The following is a 21,680-nucleotide window of genomic DNA, read 5'->3' as shown; positions in this document are numbered from 1 at the left end:
TGCATTTGTATTACTATATTATAAGCTAGTTTCTTTTTTTCAAATGTAGCATGAAATTTGATATAGTGGGGTTCAGATCACTGCTCCCTTTCTTTTCAAAGTGTTCTTTGAATATTATATCCTACTTAATTTTGGGAGGGAAAGGGGACTATTGTTCTACCTTGCATTACCACAGGGGGCTAGTCAGCAACCAGGCTGGTCATGGCTTTGGTGTGAGCACCCTCCTGGGAAAGGCCCACTTGATCAAGTGTGTGGCAAAACATAATCAGGGGGAAGAAAAAGAGAGTTTCAGAGAGAAAATGTTGGCTCTGAATTCAAAACACATTTCTCGGCAAAGGCTCAGGTAGCTTGTAATTCTGCAGCCAAACATCTATAGAACTGGGGGCATGGAGTGGGGTAGTGTTGGAGTTGTTTTGGGGTGGTGGTGGTTCTTTGGAGAACAAAAGGTAGGTTTTGTCATCAATTACAATGCATGTAGAAGTCATCTATGTTTTGTGTTAACTCATGTACAAAAATGGTAGAGGTCTTTCTCCCTCCAGTGCATTTTATAATTTTCCTTTTGTTTATATAGTGACTGGACCACTTCAGCAGTTTTTTTATAAAACACCATCCTTTTCCATTTACTTGCATTGTTTTATTACTTCTTAGCCTACTTTAGGAAAAGAAATAAATAAAAAAAAAACTGACCCCAAAACCAAACCCACAACAACAAAAAACATCCCACTCAAAATTCTATGTAAAAAAAAAATATAATCGAGTAAAGTGCACTACATTTTAGACTGCCATAACTCTTAAGCCTGGCTAGTAACAGTATCCTTTGATCTTATCTTGTAAGAGCTGGAGTAAGATTTGATAAATACATAGAGGTAGTCTTTAAGCTGCCAGGGTTTAATGATCATCCCAGGGATGCTTGGAACAGGAAAGATTCCAAAGAAATTGTCGTCCTTTATAAGAAAATATTTGAATATCATCCTGTATGCTACTTTTTATTAGATTAAGTATATAAACAGAAAACTTTTTCAGATCCAAAACTTTGATTGCTTTGAAGTAAAAATTCAAAGGGAAAGTTATCCAATTGTTTTAGAGATAAGGAGTAAAATATTGATGGGAATGCTGGTTCAAGGAGAGTGCGTGGGGTATGGTTATCTCTTCCTTTGAGCTCCATGTATATTTCTGGGAACTTGTAACAAGACAACTACCCAACGCAGAGTGTGCTCAGGGCACTTTATTTATTTAATTTTTTTAACTGTCTACCTCAGTATCTCCATTCCTCTCTACTAGCTTTTGAGGCATTGACCTTCCTTCAGTCTAGATCTCCTAGAGCTAATACACAGCAGATACTGTGTAAGAGTAGATAACAGAGGATGCTTCTGCCCTAGTGATGCTCCCAGGATAGATAATGCTCTGTGCCTAGCTTCTCTGTGATTACTGTCTCTCACTTGTTGATGTTCAGGGCAGTTACAGAGACAAGAGAAGCAGAACAGAGATTACATCTAGACAAGTGTTAAGATCCAGTTTTCCACAAATGAAACTACAGAACAGTCTCCTATAGACATTTAGTTTGGTTTAATTTGTCCAGGTTTGAAGCTCACTTGGAGAAAAAAAAAACAATATATATAGAAAATGTACCAGTTTCCACACAGGGGACACAATAATTTTCTCATTACTCTCTGGGATATTTGCTTACTCTAACCTTTGCTTTCTGTAGCAGATGTTTCTGTCAGCAATGTGAATGACTGAGGTTCTTATATAATTCATGGATTTAAAATAATTTTATGCAAACTGCTTATTTTGGATCTATGCGCTCTAGGATTCCGAAGCAGTTCCCTAGAAATCCATACTTTTATTAGGTTTCAACAAATCTTACAGAGTATGTAAAAAAGCTGAAGAGAGCATAGTTTAAGGACTGTCTTTTTAAATATGTCTACACATTTTAGGTATTATTTCCGATAGCTGTCCTGAATTTTTAAAATATGTTGTTAATCTGTCCATTTCACTACTCATTTATTACCTGATTGTAAACCAGGTAAGGCAGCTTGTGAACAGCACAGATATGTATCCCCAGGCACAAGTCAAAGACAAAAAAAACCCTGTTAATTTTGTAAAATAAAATACAAGGCTAATGCAAAGGAAAAATAAATTACTTTCATAACGTTTACCATTCCAGTTATTCATAATGTTCCAGAATTTAGCTACATGAATCTTGGTGTGGTAAGAAGCAAATTACGTTTATGTTATGCAAAAATATGTAACTAATTGGCAAGACTTAAATAAATAAATCTGTATTTTCCCTGGTAAAATATGCTTACGTTTTGTTAGCAAATATGCTGTCCATCATTAGTTATCCTTTAGTATTAATTTCTTACTTCAAAAGCTCTTGTAAATAATTTGATCAGGATGAAACTCTGCTGGGATTGCCAGCTATTCTGTCACATCAGATGGTTCCTCCACCTTTTTTCCTTCTTGGATGGCAATCACAGGAGGTGAATGGCAAGTTCTAGCATCTGGTCCTTGATGGCCTCCTCAGGCACCTGGGCTAGACATGCTCAAAGAACTTCTGAGCTACTGTCGTAAGGAAGCGCCTTTCTGGCCTCTTGAACGCAGTGTCCTCTCCAAGTGCACTTCAGATGTGAAATGATCTGCATGTTATGTCTTGCTACAGAGGCCAAAGATGTAGATTATTATACAGTCAGGAACTGCAAACGTATTGTGTAAATTGAATGTGCTGCATAACCATAAGGCACGTGGGCAGTTGGGTAGTCTGTTGTGACGGCTGCTGTGTTTCACATCAGCGTGTGAAAAGCCAAAACAACCGAGTCGTAGCAAATAACTTCCAAAATTCTTGGAGTAACATGGCTCAAAGTAGAGGCAAAGGGAAAGAAAGTTTAGAAATGTTGATTTAAAATTGGAAACAAAAGTTTGTTTTATGTGACAATTGTCACATAAAAATGCTGATTTTTCTTTTTTGGTAAGTATCGTTAGGCTGTAGTTCTGTATTACAAATAGATAACGAGGGGCTCTTTTTAGCCTAGTGGGCTTTCAGGCACCCCAAAGGAGAATGTTTACCTATAACTACAACTCAACTGCATTTTTTTTGTGATGGTATGGAGTTTCAACTTCAAGTAAATGTAGTGCTTAATATTCAAGACTGCAAAATGTGTACCACCCTAGTATGTTAACAATGGTAACAGGAAACCTAAGAATAAAAACCATATCTTTTTGTCAAATAAATTAAATTGTTGTTATCTAACCACACAAGTGGGCTTGACAGTTATTTGTAAAATACCTGCTTTCTGTTTTTTCTCATTGATTGTTGTCTCAGATAATCAAGATTGTTGTCTTGATAACTACTTGCTTGGAAAAAAAAACAACAAACAAGACAACAACAAAAAAAGAAAAAGAGAAGATAAAACTTAAGGAAGTTTAGATATCACAAACCAAAAATCACATCTCACTTGAACAACTGTTTTCCAAAATACCTTTTCTTTTCAAACACAACAGTTTTCTGCATAAATTGATACCTGATTATAGGTAAAACTCTGAAAACTCAAAAAATAATTTCAGTTTGAATAAGTATATAAAACAGGAATACTTTTAGTTTGTGCTTGGGCTCTATTTCAAGAAATAACCTGGATCAAAAAGACTGCATCTGGCTGGATTTTTTTAATTCCTTTGGGAATAAAGAGACTTTTAAGTAATCTTAAAATGTCAACATTAACAGTATGTTGAGGTAAGAGTACCCTCTTGTAAAGAGGAACCTGTTTTTTATTGATGTGCGTGAAAAAGGCGAAATCAGAGAAGGTACAGCTGATGCATTAGGAGGAATTAAACCACTTTCTAATTGTCCTTATTCCTTCACTTGCTATAATGTTAGTATTTGAAGACATATCAACCTGAGGTGTAAGAATTTGCTATTTTTCTCATGTCTGAGCAAGCAAAAGAACTTTTATGTAATAGCACATAAGGTTTCTCATTATTAAAATTCTTACAAGATTTCAGTTAGACTTCTTTCTGGTCAGGTGAAAAAAATGCTCCTCAGCATCAGTTGAATGATGTAGAATTTAAATTTATTCCTTTTTTTCTTTTTTTTCTTTTCTATGTTTTGCTTTATTACTTGATCTGGATGTCTGTCTTTCTCTTGATGTTATATATTTGCTAAAAGGTTTTTTGGACCTCTTTATCTTTTGACTTGATTTTTTACAGATACAGAATTCCCAAGTAGCTGATCTTGTGATCCTGTGGCTGAAAAATTAAAGGTAGTAGATACAATTAATCTGGACATAAGAAACTTTAGTGGTTCCCTGGCAGAAGAAAAAATTCAGTTTCCTTTTAGTGAATAAGCTACAGTTCAACACTTTACTGATATGACTTGCAGTGCAGTATTCTGGAATGTGCCACCGTGGCGTGTGTAGTAAGCTTGCAATCTTACCAATTCTTGTAGGAGAATTCAGTAATCTAGTTTCTTAAACCAAAAGATAGAGGTAGATTGGAGAGTGTATAGGTCATGCACCATAAATTTGAGGGGAAATGTTCCTATATTTAAGAAAAGCAAGGAAAGGGAAATAAAGTGTAGCTGGAAATTTCTCTGTGAGGTTTTGTTTTGAGGCACCTGCATGGTTCCTCTGTTACTCTGGGACTAATCCTGGCATGAGACTTGCTGGTCTGTGCTGTTGGCACCAAGGCTTGCAGGGTGCTCGGGGCAACAGCATTATTTCCGCAAAGCCTACAAATTCCTTCTAACAGTACATTGCAAATTCAGGATCATCCTAAACTCTCTGTTCCTGGCAATATTTGGTGGGGTTTTGGTTGTGTTGTGTTGGTTTTTTTTACTTCCCCTAAAAGCTTTAGTGTATAAGAGCCAATAAGTATAAATGTTATGCATAGACTTATTGCAAAACTTTATCAACATCATCATTTAAGAAACAGTGATCTTGACTCTTCGTCTTCAGTGAGGTGCATTCAGAAGTGGAGAAGAGTGACTTCTTTCCTTGCACCTCTTCCTTCTGAGTTAAGCTTCGGGTTGAGTAAAGTGGTTGGGTTGGAACAGCTTTAATTAATATTTGGGATGATTGGCAGGCAAGGGTACGGACATTAACCTATCACTCCAGAGCAACAGAGTATGTTGATGGTGAGCTATTTTCATAGTAACCTCGTGTGAATTTAAGGTTTTTTTTAATAATCTCAGATCTGTGCAAAGAAACAAGGGTAAAGCTCAGGAAATCTGCCCTATTGTTTAGTAAGTACTGTTGCACCGTAAGACGGACCAGAAACAAACTATGAAAGATATTTGTTCAGAATGGAGTTTCCCCCCTTCCCCCAAAGACAGTACATGCATCTTCATTACAGTATAAATTCTTAGGAAGTATAAAATCTTGGAGAGAAGGTCATGTCTAAAGTAAACAGCCACGGATTTGTTGCATATTGATTTACTTGAGAGAGTATCATGAGTTTACGGAGTCATTTGAATGCTAGACAGTTTTGAAAAGATAATCTTCTTTTAAGTGAAAAAGATTGTCAAAGTCATGTCCATTATAAGATTCTATTCTCTGAACCAGAGCAAATGTCTGTCTCGCCTAACGTTGCTTTGAAATGCATATGATTTAAGTTAAATGAGATGCAAGTACACAACCAACAGCTACTCTCTCTGCCTGAAATAAGGTGATGATTCCATCTGGCTGAAGGCTTACCCCACCTGGGAGCTTACATTGCTGGACCCTTTCACCCATCATGTGCTCCCTTACTGTGCTTTCTTTTCTTTCAGAGCACATAGTAGTATGCTTTTAAATAAGTGACATTTTTACATCATGTATTAGATGTAATACAGTGTTTGAGGCATCAACACACTTCATAATTTCACACTGCTTTTTGAATTTACAGACTTATTAAAATGTTCCTGGCCGTTCCTTCTGTTTGCTGGGCTGACAAAGAGCTATTCTTATACTGTAAAACCATACAAATAGTGGGGCCTTGAAAAGTTCACTTGTTTGAAGTTACATGGTAGGGAAAAAAGTTTTGTAGCTGGAATTTATTTATCTGCTGCAAGGTAGAAAGGCTGTCCTTGAAAATGACTAGCTGTTAAAGCATAACCACCCTCTTGTCTGAACTGATATTCCCATTAAATTAGCTCCCCATAAGAAAACCGTACTGCTCAAAGGAACAGATGACATCAGAAGCAGTTTTAGCAGGACTCTGCGAAACCAATACTGAACAATTAGGAATTCTTGCTTCTCTTTTACATTGTTTTTTCTTCATGGGGGTTGACGCTGGATTTCTTTCATTGACTTAATGTAGAATGACATTATGACCTGATTCCTTAACTGGGAAGAAAGCACATATAGACAGTTCCTTTCTAAAGAAATGAATAACTATAGGAATATGATAACATTCAGAGTCGAAGCAGCTAGTGTTCCTGTCTGTAAGCAATATATTTACTTGGCAGGCAGCACTGTTCAAAAAAATGGGCGGGCACGAAGTACCACGTTAATGCCTGTTGGAGCTGAGCTATGCTGTACCAAGGTGTACAGAGGAGGGGAAGGTGCGTGCAGGACCCCCGAGTCCCCTCCGCTGAAAGAATGGTGGCACGAGTGGTGCTGAATGGGTGGTATTGTAGCTTTGTGCTCTCAGACTAATCCACTCAGTGCAAGGACAGTCTCTTTCCCGTGGATAAGGATGGTTAAAGGATGCATTATCTTCGGAACAAAGAGGGAATTTGGAGCAGACATGCAGTCCTTGGTAGACTTCGCGGCAACGCCAAAGGTTAGTTATGAATCATGAAACTAACTTTCTCCATTGACACATGTTTACAGAGGTTGGGGCTGTTATGATGGAATACCACAAAAAATTAACTATTCCTGTAAGTGACGTCAAACTCATTTTCTCATTATACATTCTTAATGCTTAGATTTCTGATCAGAAACATTGCTAACTAAACAATAGCCAAACTAACCAGGTAGAAATTAGGAATATAGGAACCACTGAGTGAGCTGTGTTGCTTTGGCAGACTCAATATAAGCTATACAAGTATAGTTTAGCAATCAGTGGATTTCAGACCATCTTCAGATGGCTGTGAAGGTGATATTTGTTGGCTTGGAAAAATCTTCAGATCTTCACTGCTCTGTAAGAAGGAAAAGGCCAGATTTTTATTCAGACTCTTGTCTTAGTTTTGGGTGGAATCCAACTTGCCTAAAGTTATCTGTCTAGATGTTGGATGTTCAATCTAAATTAGCCATTGGGCTTTTTCCTATGATAGTGGAGAGAGGCTGCTGCAAGGGATGATTCACATCAGGCTAAAATAGGTAGTTAAGTTATGTGGCATCAGCAGCCCTCTTCAGGGCATTTCCTACATCTCTGGGAAATTGAGCCATAGGGATATTGCTAAAGGAAAAGATGCAGTGTTTTATAGAATTGATGTAGTTATCATATTCATAACACTGGGGTGGTATGATTCCTCCTGAAGTCAGTTAATTCACAAGTTACCCATATTGTCCCAGTTTCTGTGACAAAAAAAAAGCAACAAAAAAAAAAAAAAACAAACCCAAAACCCCCATAAGTTCTGTTGGGTATTCTGCATTGGCATTTCATTATACTAATGCAAGACTGCTATCTGAGCTCAGCCTTGGGGGTTTTAACTCTTGCTTTGACATTATTCCTCTTACTGCATTTAGACAAATAGCTGAGCTTTCTGTCTCGTTTTCTGTAATGTCAGCAAGATACATAATTTCTGTAATTCATTGTTAGCTCGTAATAAATCAGGACCTTACTTGACACATGAACCCCATGAAGATGATTACAGAATTTTTGTCTGTAAAGTCTTTATTAAGTAGTTTAAAATCATATCCCAGTGAGAACCCTTGCTTGGGCTGATTGTATGCTAATGTTGTGTTGTTTTCCAGAGGCAGCAACTGACATTAGGCAATGTTGCTAAAGATCTTAATTGTCTCAATATGTCTTGGTGTGCTTTAATGCCTCTAAATTAATTATGCAATTTAATACTGTTATTAAGTCTTGAATTGCATTACTTCAGCAGAAAGATGAAGCTAATATGATTGTGTGCCACAGGAATGGAAGCACCTCTCTTTTTAAGGGTTATCCACCAACATTGCAATTATCCAGTAAATGTCTAGTTCAGAAAGTTCACAAAACATTTTGCTCATATGCTCCTGAGGGCCACTGAAGACCTTATATGTAACTTATGGTTTACAATAAAAGGTCAAAAGCCACAATTACAAGAAAGAGAGTATAAGAAATGAAGGCCATTGCCAATACCTTAAGTGCCTGTAGAGCAGAAAATAAGTTAAACAAACTGTATTTGTAGGGATTACGCTGTACACCATATTCCAGGGAAAGGCAATAATAAACAAAATCAAAACCAACAGACCCTAGCAATCTAACTTGGGGACTTTTCTTCCTACCTTCAGATTTGGTTATGGCCTTAAAGACTTTTGTAAATTTTTTTTTTTACCAGAACCTAGCTAAGTACCTGAGTATTTTAGTAGTGCTGACAACATTGGTTCACATCACTTTGAGATTGCTCTGGTATGATTAACCCTTCCTTGAAGAGGAAAATTAGCTTTCAGTATACTTTCATCTCTGCAAGTAAGGGAAAGAAAACAGATATGAATCCTCTCCCCAGTTTCTGAGGCGTCTTATTTTTCTTAAATATTTAAAAATCTAAGTCACTTCCACTCACATCGTCTATCAAAAACAACCATCATTTTCTTTGCTTCCCAAAGCATCGCTGTGAAAACTGTATATACAGAAAAAACATAATCATATGCTTTAGGACCCATCACTTCTACTGTGAATGTATAGAAATAATACTACTGCTCTTTGATCTAAATTGAAATAGAGAAGGAAATGTGTATAAGCAAAAAACATGGTTATCTGAGCTAGAAAATGCGACAGGGGTTGCTATCTGCTCTCAAGGGTAATTGTGTACTTTTACTTTTTTTTCTAGACGACAGCACTTCCATTACTATAATGACTTGTAAAATCACAGAATAGCAATGCAGCACTGCAACGCAGGAATGACTGTAGTGAATCAGCCAGAAGTACCTGTGCTTATGCTCTTGCGTGTGGAAGTCAAAGCCTACATACAGTGCACAGTGCTTCTCGTCCGCACCGGTTCTCTGTCCTGGGAGGGTATGGGTCATTCTGTTCCTTTCATAGATACATCTCATTAGAGATTAATCTCATATATCACCAACTGAGTTTATATGCTTCTGGAGTTACTTACAGTATTTTTCTCATATTAACCCATCTGAGTAAACATATCTCAACAACAAATGTTGATAACTGCTGTCCTCAGTAGTAATCAGTTGCAAGCTTTTTCCAATACTCAGAATTAAATAAATCCTGTGCAAAGCCCAACCTGTATTATCTGAGCAGAAGAGTTAAATGGTGATAGGAAAGCCATTGGCTTATTTCCCCTGGGCTGTCTGTCTAGTTTTAGTAAAGTATTGCCGTTGGGATGACATAGTATACTTTGTAACTTGGGAATGTGATTTCTTGATTAAACTGTGAATTTAATGACAGAATGAGGCATGACACAAGGGTTTCATGTCAGGGTTGTTATCTTCCCACATATCATTCCTTTTTTATTTTATTTTTTTTTCTTTCTCATCCCTTCTCCCCACTAGCCGAAAGCTGTTTAGCTTTTTAGTCTGTATAAACATGCAAACAAAATTCAAGATACGGATAGGGAAAGAAATGGCTTAGCTGCTTTTTCCAATACTGAAGTTCTGTATACCGATTCAGTACAAAATTAATAACAGATCTTTAACTTCAGCTACACCGATGGCCACACTGCAAGTGATCTACAGAGGTTAACCGATCTTCAGAGATGAGGGAAGGTGTGTTACAGTCCCAAACCTTACTTGTGATGTGCTCCCATAGGGGTCAGGAGTATGTCCCTGCAGTGAGTGCCTCTCCTGAGGTTTTGCTACTCAGCCCTCATGCCCGCGTGACTGTTCAAAATAACACAGAAAAACAGGAAGCAATAAGTTGCATTCTTAGCAATGAGAAATTTTAATAAATAGTTGAAATCAGCAGCTTTTCCTACACTGGTTTGTGTTGTGTTAGATGTTGCTGCAGTCTGTCAATGGTACATAACTATATGTATTTAGTCCTGGAGCTTAAGTACAGTTGTGCTTTCATATAGAGAAGTGCGGATCTCCCTGTTATGCACCAAGACCTGAAATGGGCAACCTGACTCTTTGAATGCTGGCGTCAAAGAGAGCAGCAGCTGGCAGACCATGCAGAAGTGCCTTTGCTGGGTAGCAGAAGCATCCCAATTTAGTCTAGGGTTGTGATCCTCAGCAATTCATTGGGTGTTTTGTACGGTATGGAGCTGTACCCCGTGGGAGTTAGTTTTGAACCTAGTTCAGCCAAAGAGCAACATTTCTGGGTGCCACTGCATGGGCCAGAGCAGCTGAGCTGCTGCTGAGTCACTTCCATGGTAGCGCAGGGGGACAGGGACAGCGGCTGTGGTCAGTCCATGGCAGGTCCTCTCTGCTGCTCCTTCTTCCTTGTGCTGCTCCCTGCTCTACCGTGGGGCCTCCATGGGCTGCCATCCTTCAGGATAAACCTGCTCCAGCCTGGGCTCCCCATGGGCCATAGGTCCATCAGGGCATGTCCACCTGCTCCTGAGTGGCTGCTGGCAAATCACAGAGTCACAGAATGGCAGGGGTTGGAAGGGACCTCTGGAGATTGTCTTGTCCAACCGCCTGCTTGAGCAGGCACACCCAGAGCAGGGGGCACAGGAACGCATCCAGGTGGGGCGTGAATGTCTCCAGGGAAGGGACTCCACAGCCTCCCTGGGCAGCCTGTGCCCCTGCTCTGGCACCCGCACAGGTAAGAAGATTTTTCTCATGTTTATCTGGAACTTGCTGTGTTCCAACTTGTGCCCATCGCCCTTGTCCTGTCATTGGGCACCACTGAAGAGAGCCTAGTCCCATCGTCCTGACACCCACCCTTTAGATATGCTTTGTTCTTCCTTAAATAGCCTCTCCCCGAGACGCCCACCCATGGCTGTGGGGCTCAGCCGTGCCCTGTGGTGGGGCCACTGGAGCCGCCCGTGTCCGGCACGGGGCAGCCACGGCCTCTCCTCACCGGGGCCGCCCTGCAGCACCCCCATGGGCACCTGGGCGTAGGCACCCAAGGCAGAGGTAAATCCAAGGCCTGTTAGCTAGTTTTATTTCATCGTTTAAAGTGACATTTGTACTGAAGGTTGCACCAGTGCAGCCATGTTTGCTGGTGTCCCCGAGGCGTGCCGGAGTGTCTCCCTCCCCTTCCCAGGGACGCCATTTGCGCCACTCCCTCCCCACGCCTGGGAATAGCTGCAGCTGCAGGAGATGGCGCCGACGCCTCCGTCGCAGTGTCCCAGGGTCCTGCCCGCTGGCCCGGGAAGCCGCCTGCTCCACAGGGAGCTAAATTCAGGCTGATGCCAGGCTGGTGGGGCCGCCGTGGGGGCTGGCAGGTTTAATGCTGGTGGGTTTATAGGCATGGTTGCCCTCACTTCAGGTAATGCTTTCACCCCGTGGAGGTTTTACAAAGATCGGTTCCTTCCTGAGCTGTAGGATTTAAAATTACTCTTTAATTTAAAGGAAGGAACAAAAAGTGATTACTTTTCTTCAGCTCCGCAAGTAGATTTAGTGAAACTTCTTGGATAAGGAGGTTTTATTCTAGTAGATGCAGTTTCAGCTGTTGTTGCATCTGTAACTCTGAGGTGTGGAAGGAGTTGAACATTTAATGTTTCACCACCTTTTTTCTTTGTCCAGATACAGAGGTTTATATGTTTGAATATAAAAGCTGCACTGTGGCCACTGTCTGGGTTCATTTAGGGGTTTGTTTAAGGTTTGCATATACATACTGTTAACTTTCTTTTGATGTAGAAGGGTGGATTTTGGTAGGTGAGTGTGGGAGATTATTGTACTTCTTGCCAACAGCTTATCTCTTCTCTGTGCTTATAAACATCTTCATTATCCCATAATTTCTCATCAGAAGTTTCATTAAGACAATTGTCGGGTAACTTTGTGCATACTTGATACAAAATGGAGCTTAGAAAGAAATTCATGATTATTGAGCTTTTCCTCTATTGCCAGCAGGCATAGTTAGGAAAGACCAAATTATGGGACATTTCCTACCTGGGTACCCCAGTGAACAGGCAGCACATTTCCATTAACAGACTTAACATCCTTTTCAGGAAAGTCCATCTGCTTCCAACTGATAAAGCAGCATATTACCGACAGTGCATTCAACTGCCTCATATGATAATTCAATACTTTACTTATGCTTTCCCACTCTTCCAGATTTAACACACCGGACACGTATCTTTTGTCCATAAGTCACACCCAAATATTTCCTGAAATACTGAAATTTCTGATGTTTCGTGAGATTTTAATTTTTTTTTTCTGTTTAGGCTAATTAGTGACACTGAAGACCACAGGAGGGGGAAACATCTTTTTCAATTGCAGTGATAGGTGTAGAAAAGGCTGTTAATAAGGGGGTCATGAGTATCTTAAAACTTTTGAGTAACTGTCAACAGTGAAAATTCTGGAAGAAATGGAGCAGTATGTTTGCTCAAGACATTTTGCCAGATAAGGTTGTCTTCCATGAGGAGGGGTGTTTTTTTTCCATGCATATATATATATATATATCTAGTGGAGCCTAATCTCACTCTAAATGGCTGGATGGATCAGAATATTTATAGACTAAACAGTGGATGAAAGGGATTTATATAAACAGTTATTACAGATACGAATTTATGATCACGAGAAGTGAACACTCAGGACGGGAGTCATCAAACCAGATTTAGATGTGCTGTGTAATGGATGTAGGACATGAGATGCTGCTAAGGCTTACCTCATCTCATCCTAGGGCAAACAACTAAAATACATCAGCTCTGTTGAATGGTCCTTTGATGTGGCAGTTTTTCCTGTGTTGACTGTGCAGAGTCTGTGCAGCTCAGGGGCAGATGCCTGTAACTGTAAAGATATCTAAAGTTAAGTGGGACCACTTCCTAAAATATTAATGCCGATAACTGTATACCAAATAGTGAGCTTCCTGGTTTGGTCTGTTTAGCCATGATTATCTTGTAGTGTCATGTAAAATTATACATGACATTTAACAAACTTTGGTTTAAAAAAACCCAAAAATCTTTGTTTTCTTAAGAACAGAGGTGCTAGAAGTCAGGCATCAGGAAGCACCTGAAGGAATCAAAATGTGAGAGATTCTAATCACTTCTCAAATTTTAAAAAGCTTTTGTGATTATATACCAGATACTTAGAAAATATACGTAACAAAGAGCAGTTAAACTGAAGTACTCTCCTAGTAGTTGTTTTTTCCTGATGTTTTCCTTTTTCCTAACTGCTTGTGCTACTGATTATATTCAGGCACTGTAGTGCACTTATGAGATGCTTTGTACGTGAAGTGAACTGAATTGAACACTTTTATGCCAAGCAGATCTAACAATATTTACAAAATAGCTATTCAACTTTGCTAATAAAACGTTGAAGCCACTATTCTAGAGTGAAACAAATGTGATGTGTCTAGACTGAACAGTTTTTGAGCTATGAGACTACCAAATTAAAATCATACCTGAAATATCTGGATTTTGTTTTACCATACTCCTCAGAACTTGAAAGCGAAATGAAGCTGCCTAGTTATTCAGCAGCTGAAACAGATTTGGCTGAGTCATTACTGTGAATTGACATCTCTTCATTGAGAACATTGTCTAAATTCAGGATGCTAGTCATTAATTTTTATCTCGGTTAAACTGGATGAAAGGGTCATAAAATTGTTGTTTTCAGTCATCCTCAAAAAATAAAAGTTGAGCAAGTTGAATGTACTGTTGTGTGACATTAAATTTATCCTTTGATTTTGGCCATATGGAATTTCTGCTAAAACCTCAGAAATTAAGATGATGATTCAGTTCAGTGGGGACTTAGCTGACATTTGCACAATATGGGAAGAATTTATCTTTATAGCTAGCATTTAGAACAGACACAGGACATCCATTTATCTTTCAAGTCCAAGCTGGTAGAATGAGCCTATGCCTCCTTCTTCCATCTAACTTACAGGGTATTCTAGAACTGTTGTTCTTTAATGTAGCCTTTTGAAGCCATTCAACATGAAATACAGTATTAACATGTTAATTGGGCTAGGGTTAGAGAGGCGGTGATCCTGTCATCTTGGATTTCCCATGAAGGGACCACTGGTAGCCAGTGAGTGCAATGAGATCTCTGAGCTTATCAAGTGATTCATCATTTTACAGACTACTTCTGTAACAAACATGGAGCTAAAGTTAATCTTGTGCTTCTGTTAAGGTCCGTTTGGCAGGTCTAGTCTCCAAACTTCAAGCAGTGAGTTCAGGCCAAAGACATTGGCAATACAAATTTTTGAATAAATAATGAAAAATTCTGAAAATATCTCTCTAGTGCATTGCCAGACAATTATGAATAATTTTGTTTCATTTCTGATCTCTAAAAAAATGAATTTTTAAATGCAATTTTTGACTCTCCCATATTTTCTTCTGAATTCATGAGCCATGTTTACTTTATTTATTGATACTCTCATTTTTTGAGATATGTAATTAGAAAGATGTACATTTCTGTAGTACCTCAACTTTTCAAAATTCTTACCTACTTCTGACCTGTGCTGGCTGGCAGTCGGGTTGGCAGCTTCTGCTTGGAAACCACCTTCATTCCTTTTGTCAATAATACAAGAAAACTCTCTTTTTATAAATGGACTCTTTCCTTAAGGTAAAAAACAAACCCTAGGAATGTGAAAATAAATAAATAACAAGAACAAGAAAACCTGTTCCCAGCAAGAAATTATATTTTGAACTAGGTGTAGCATGTTTTCTTCTCATATTAGTGCAGAGGTGCTTTTCAAGTGTATAAGCACTGCAGCTGCAGTCTCTTACCACCCAGCTTTGATCTTCTCTTGGTCCAGAATGATTCTAACCTCTTTCTAATGAGATTCAGTGAAAGAAGTGCAAGGCAGAGACATCTTTTTCAGCTTGCAGACTTTTTTATACTTGAAGCTCAAGAATCAAAAGATTTTCTGCCCTTTAAAATCCACTGGAAATAGAAGCTACAGGGCTGATATCTTAATATGCCTTTTTTCTGATTTTATGAAGTCTTCACGAATATTTGCATAAAACTGTTAAAGTGCCTTTTATCTGTGTAGGTACACCTACTGGCATTTTCTGAGGATGATAAACATGAGTGCAGTAGAGTTGATTTATTTTTTTAATAGTTTGTTTAGGCAAGAAAATACATATATGTAACTAAGTCTCTCCAATTATTGAGAGGATTTTTTTCCTCACAGCAAGGCAAAAATTGCCCAAAGTTCATTAAAAAGGAAGAAAAAAAGGGGCCATGAGATCACCTTTATCAACAGATAAACACTCAGGTGAAATACCCACCTTATTGTGTATGAAGTTTTACCAGTTACCAGTCTGTTCTCATGGTAAGAAACCTACTTCATGGTACACCTCTGTATAAACGCAGGAACTCAGCTTCTCAGTGCAGAGTCAATGCGTGCAGATTCATCTTACAAAGTAAACAAAGCAGAAATTACTGTATCCAGAGTTTTGCTTTCCACAGGAAAGTACTTCTTTTATTTAAAGGCCTTTCTGACATTGTAGTCTCAAGTGAATTTTTATCAAAAATAAATAAAAAACTAAAGGCAGCAGGCAGGTGCACTTCTTGTTTTAAACAGGGATTCTCATGAATATAGGAAAGGAAAAATACAAGTCATACAATGCGATCTTCAGTTCTATACCTGGAACACAGACCGCCTGCCTGTCCAGGCAGCGGCATCTTTTAGGGTATTGTAATCACAGATGTAATACCAGAAATCTCAGTCCCCTCCTCTCCATAGCGTGCCCCCATGCTCAGAGCCTAACTCAAGTTCCTTGTTCATGCTGCCTCCCAAACCATGCCAAGCTAAAATGCTGCTAGGACCAGTGTCACTGTTTAATAGCACAGGTCAAGTGCTGATGCCTAAAAGTACACTGCAAATAAAATTTTCTAGCATAGGCATAGAAACTGAGGTTGGAGGTGGTTTATGTTGGCTTAAATAGGTCCATCATTCATGCTGGGGGGATTGTTTGTTTTGGGTTGGTTTTTTGGACAAATATCCCAGAAAGAACAAAGGACTAATGAACTGTTCCCCAGGGGTCTATGCTGGGTCCAGTCCTGGTCAACATACTCATCAGTGACCTGGATGATGGGACAGAGTGTAACCTCAGCAAGTTCGCTGGTGATACCAAGCTGGGAGGGGTGGCTGATACACCAGAAGGCTGTGCTGGCATCCAGCGAGACCTGGACAGGCTGGAGAGCTGGGCCCAGGGGAACCTCATGAAATTCAACAAGAGCAAGTGCAAGGTCCTGCCCCTGGGGAGGAACAACCCCATGCACCAGTACAGGCCGGGGGCTGAACTACTGGAAAGCAGCTCTGTTGAGAAGGACCTGGGAGTGCTGGTGGACAGCAAGGTGACCCTGAACCAGCAATGTGCCCTTGTGGCCAAGAAGGCCAACGGTGTCCTGGGGTGCATTAAAAGGAGGATGGCCAGCAGGTCAACAGAGAGGTTATCCTCCCCCTCTACTCTGCCCTAGGGAGGCCACATTTGGAGTGCTGTGTCCAGTTTTGGGCCCCCCAGTTTAAGAAGGATGTGGAACTGCTTGAGCAAGTCCATCGGAGAGCTACCAAATTGATCAGGGGACTGGAGCATCTCCCTTATGAGGAAAGGCTGAGAGACTTGGGTTTGTTCAGCCTGGAGAAGAGAAGACTAAGGGGGGATTTCATCAATGCGTATAAATATCTGAAGGGTGGGTGTCAGGACGATGGGACTAGGCTCTTTTCAGTGGTGCCCAATGACAGGACAAGGGCAATGGGCACAAGTTGGAACACAGGAAGTTCCAGATAAACATGAGATAAATCATCTTTCCTGTGCGGGTGCCAGAGCAGGGGCACAGGCTGCCCAGGGAGGCTGTGGAGTCCCTTCCCTGGAGACATTCAAAACCCACCTGGACGCGTTCCTGTGCCCCCTGCTCTGGGTGTGCCTGCTCAAGCAGGGGGGTTGGACAAGACGATCTCCAGAGGTCCCTTCCAACCCCTGCCATTCTGTGTGATTCTGTGATTCTGTATCAGCACAGAAGAATGGTTCAAACCATTGTATCCCAGGTGTAAAATACAAATTAACCACATTTCCATCTTCCCTGATTTTATGCTGGGTATTTAAGGGGTTAGGAACAGTGTTTTATGATGTTTATTACAGATCCACCCTCGCATTAACTATAGGCATCTACCTCCAAATACTTTGTGTCAGATAACAGCCTTTCTCCCTTTTCTAAAAGAATCAAATTCAACCAAGGTGGAAAAATGTAAATGGATAAAACTTTGATGTTGTTGATTTAAATGGACCTTGATGCTCTGCACAAGCTGAATTATCAACTGGTTTTGATTGCTTTTCCTAAACAGTAGAGTTTAGTAGTTTTGTAGCTGAATATACAAAGAGCACAACCTTATTTGAGGAGTCTTAGTTTATTGTAAATTAGTGCAATGGATTCCAAAGCTCTGACTCACAACCTGCGTTGTTAGGGGAGTAAAACAGGATTCTTGATAGTAACAGCATAAAATTAAAATATAGTAGAAAATTACTGGGGAGAAATTTATTTACTGAGAATAGCTTGAAAAGCTAATTTAATAATGAATTAGTTTATTGCTAGCTAAAAACATAATAACTTGATAAGAGGGAAATTATTAAGCGTTATTAAAATTCCAGTTTTAATTGTCAGAAACTGTAATTCCTCAACTAAAAGGAGGTTCAGCTATCTAATAAGAGGCTTCTCTTTTCAATTGTTTTGCCATCTTAAAAGTGATTTAAAACTGGCTTTGGTCATGACGCAGATTTTTTAAATTATTTTTATGCGTTGGTAGTGTGAATGCTAAATGCTTTTCATCCTTTATACTTGCTGCATAGAAATTAATTGAAAAAATAATTTTTAAGGGTTTTAAGTGTTTTTCAGTGTAATTCTCATTGTTTCATGGGTGACAGTATGTAAGAGTACCACCAAGGGCCTTTAGGGACCTCAATTAATCAACAATTGATACATGCTTTGCAAATTATAGTTTTAATAGATGAGTGAATTACTAAGTTGTGCATTCCCTGGTACATCACTGGAGTGGAGTACTGAAACCAGAGCTGCTGTTTTGAAAAGTCTGGAACCATCCTTCCTGAGCTGAAAGATTGAGCTTTCCCACCAAAACCTCCACAATGTCCTTACAGAGGTTCTGCGTCACTTGACAGAGTGAAAGCCCTTTCCAGGCAGGAGGTGGTTAAATGATGCGCATGAACTTTCTGGCTGCTCCTTGCCCTTTTCTGAGAGTTTTGCTGCCTTTGCTCAGTGACCTTCAGCGCAGACACGTTTCCTTGTGCCGCACTTCCTGTGCATTGTCCGTCTGGGAGCAGAGACAGGAACGGCGCGTTTGAATAGCCATGTAGCGGCTGGGCAAAGAAATGCCTAGGAAAAGAAATGCTTTAGGAAGCGTTTTGGAGTGATTGTCTCTCATCCAAATGTTGATCTGGGCTGAGAGGGTATCAGAGCCTGCCCTCATGAAAGGATTTGCCTCACTGACATGTCCAGGCTCCTTCCAGTTAAGAATTGCATGGCACGATTCGTAAGACAAGTAACGTGTATTCTTTCTTTCCTGGCCGTATTTCATCTGATCTGCTTTCTTTCCACTCATTCTCGCAAATTGTTTTCATTTGGTGGAAGGGCATGTTCAGATTCACTTCCACTCTAATGCATTGCACTTCTTGGCTGTGCAGGGTTAGCGGAGGGGATCGCTGTCTTCCAGGAGGGTGTTTCACCAGAGAAGGGAGAGACCTTTGTGATTAATGGTGTATCAGAGCTCTGTTAGAAGTGCTGTGCTGGCGTGCAGCAATGCACATGGGTAGTAAATGTATGTTTTCTTCCATTCTGAAAATGAACTGGAATATAGTCTCAGCCTTGTTAGTTAATAATCTCAACCTTGTTGTTTTGGTTTGTTTGGTTTGTTTGTTTGTTTTTGGCCTTCCCTCCCCCCCCCCCCCCCCCGGGAAACTGAGCATCCCACATAGCCAGTGTGTTCTCTCATTCTCTCTCTGGTCTGCTGCCTCCTTTTTATTGCACCTGGGAGCAAAATCCCTTGACGTGCTGTTAAAGGCTGAGACACTGAGAAAACACATGGAGCATCTATTGATTCAGAATCACTCTTCTGTGTTTAAGTTATTCAAAGGGGTCTTGAAGTCTTAGGCTGCAATGGCATGTAATAAATGGGATAATAATGGCATATGGTTCCACTTAGCACTAATTATGTATAATGAAATGGAACATGGTAGTCAGTGGCTAATCCTTCTCCTACACTTCTGACTTCAGGAATTTACAACTTTTGCAGAAGAAAGTAAGCTGTTTAGGTTTTAATTATTGTTATTTTTGTTTCCTCTGTAGCCATGTCAACTTTTAAAAGCAACAGTATGTTAAATACAGCTGAAAATATAATGTATGGAATACATTAGGGGGTTATTTTTCTACCTTTTTACATTTTTACATGAAAATTAATATTCCAAAACAGCTTTCTAAATTGGTTAACTTGAGATACTGCACACTTTGGGGAAGAAAAGAGAGCCCAGTTCATACTTCTGCCCCTGTGTCGACCTGCTCCTGGTGTCTAGGTGGGGTCAGCATCCCACCTCTCTCTGTGCTTGGAGGTGCCAATTTCCAGGCACAAGCCGGACAAGCTCCCTTGCTGATTCAGACTTCTTTGTGCTGTCTTCAAGAAATTGTTATCCTCGCTCCAATATGGTCAGTGGGTTTGAAAAATCATCTGAAAATACTGTGATAGTACCTAGCCATTTGGGGGTAGGTATGAGCAGCCCAAAGGCTTCTCGCTACCATCTTATTACCACTGCTCCTGACCTGGGTGATACATACACGCTTGAGTTGTTATATTTTCAGCTAGGCCTCTGAGATTTAAAAAAAAAAAAAAAAGAAAAGGAAAAAAGATATTATTCAGCAATAGAAAGTATTAATATATTAATAGCTTTTGTCTTCTCTTGGTCCAAAGGAGGCCCTTCTGGCCTACATGTCTGTGTCTCCTCCATGTCCATAATGTATTTTAATAATTCTTCTTCCATCTTTCTTGTTCACAGCCTACATGCTGACACATTACCAGTTTTGTTTCCAAAAGAGGAGTTCCCAGAAATACACAGTGCCTGATCCAACTAGCCGCTTTGATGTTCCTCGCTGGATCATGTAGGTAAAATTCAAAGAAACATATATATTCACATTATTTCTTTCCATGTATTCAACATATTTGGAAACAAGTGATTTTTGGTAATGGTGCTCGCTTTGCCAAGTCAGGGCCTCTGGGAATTTATGGACTACAAAATCATTTATTAAGGCCCTCCAACTTTGCGATGTGTTTTATCATCAACAGACACACAACTGTAGACAGTCATATGTCACAATGTGCTTGGTCTCCTTGCCACATCTATTTTAAGTTGTTGTGGGTGCTGGGAACACTGTGATGCTTGTCATTCCTGTAGGCGTACCTGAGCTAACTTTAATAGCAGCTGCAGTGGTGCAAATTTCAGCTTAGACACAAAACCCGGCAGAGAAATTGAATAAATTCTCAAGTAGTTGGCAAACCTTGAGCTTCTTGTTATTACGACTGCACAGCTAGCATAATAAGAGCTGGCCAGGGTGAGAGCTAGGTTGAACAGGTTTGCATGAATGAACCTCTGTGCTTGTCTTAAGAAGAGTAGAGCATTATCATGGTATCGATTAACAGATGCCTTTAGGTTACTCCTGTTGATCACCTTGAGCTTCTGCACAAATCTTCAAGTCTTCTATGAGTGTCAGACAAAATAAAAAATGTAGCCTATATTGCACCTCCAGGATTTAACTGCAGAATAATTCAGTCTTGCTATAGTTGAGGTAAGAATCCAACAATTTAATTTTAATTTCTTGAAAATCGTGTTTTCCCTTCTGGTTTTGATATGCTAGCTGGGTTTAGTTTCAACAAGTCATTTCCCGCTGCGAGAGTAAACCTAGGCAAGGAACTAAATTGTTCTGATTAAATTGCCAGCATTCATTATCACTTGACTGCTTTCTCCCTTGTATGTTACTCTGTTTTATGTCTCTGTTGCAGTGGCATTTAAAATATTTTACGTGAATTGGTAAGCTGCAGCATTTATGTCTATATTATAGTTGGTTTTTTACATTCCTTACATATTTCTGTAAAACTTCCACTTTGATTTGCATTTCTGATTTTGTGGAAATGAACTGTAAACATGGATATGTAGCAGTGGTTTAGATGGCCTATATTTACACATGCTGGCACGCTCTCCTTACACAAAAAACAGCCCTCCTCACATACTTGCTTTAGGGACTGCGGCACTGACAGTTTATTGTGATTTTTTCTGGAGTGTCTTGATATTTCAGTCAGTCATTTCTGTCTGGAGAAAGCTTTTAAACAAGTCGTCTCAGAAAAGCATTTTCATAGCATACTGGCTGAACCTTTATGGCTTCAATACTAACAACAGGTGTCTCATGAACCCTGAAATGATGCTTACCCCTGCTTTTGTATCCTGAAATTAGGACATGGTATCCTCCACACTGTTACACAGC

General features: G+C 39.8%; 1 protein-coding gene across 4 annotated transcripts in view; it reads left to right on the top strand.

The window, feature by feature from the left end:
- CHRM3 (cholinergic receptor muscarinic 3) overlaps positions 1–21,680 on the top strand; it is a 292,590-nt gene that overhangs the window by 138,281 nt on the left and 132,629 nt on the right. For 2 of the 4 annotated variants that reach the window (XM_075089413.1, XM_075089412.1), the window contains one exon: positions 20,201–20,303. In XM_075089413.1, coding sequence (XP_074945514.1) covers positions 20,206–20,303 — 98 coding nt within the window. In that variant the 5' untranslated portion in view covers positions 20,201–20,205. Of the gene's footprint in view, positions 1–20,200; positions 20,308–21,680 lie in introns of all 4 variants that reach the window. The other 2 variants (XM_075089415.1, XM_075089414.1) reach the window with 1 other exon arrangement.

This window comes from Phalacrocorax aristotelis, chromosome 3 (genome assembly GCF_949628215.1).
Source record: "Phalacrocorax aristotelis chromosome 3, bGulAri2.1, whole genome shotgun sequence".
Taxonomy (NCBI): Eukaryota; Metazoa; Chordata; class Aves; order Suliformes; family Phalacrocoracidae; genus Phalacrocorax; species Phalacrocorax aristotelis.
This window is presented reverse-complemented; position numbering and strand designations above follow the sequence as displayed.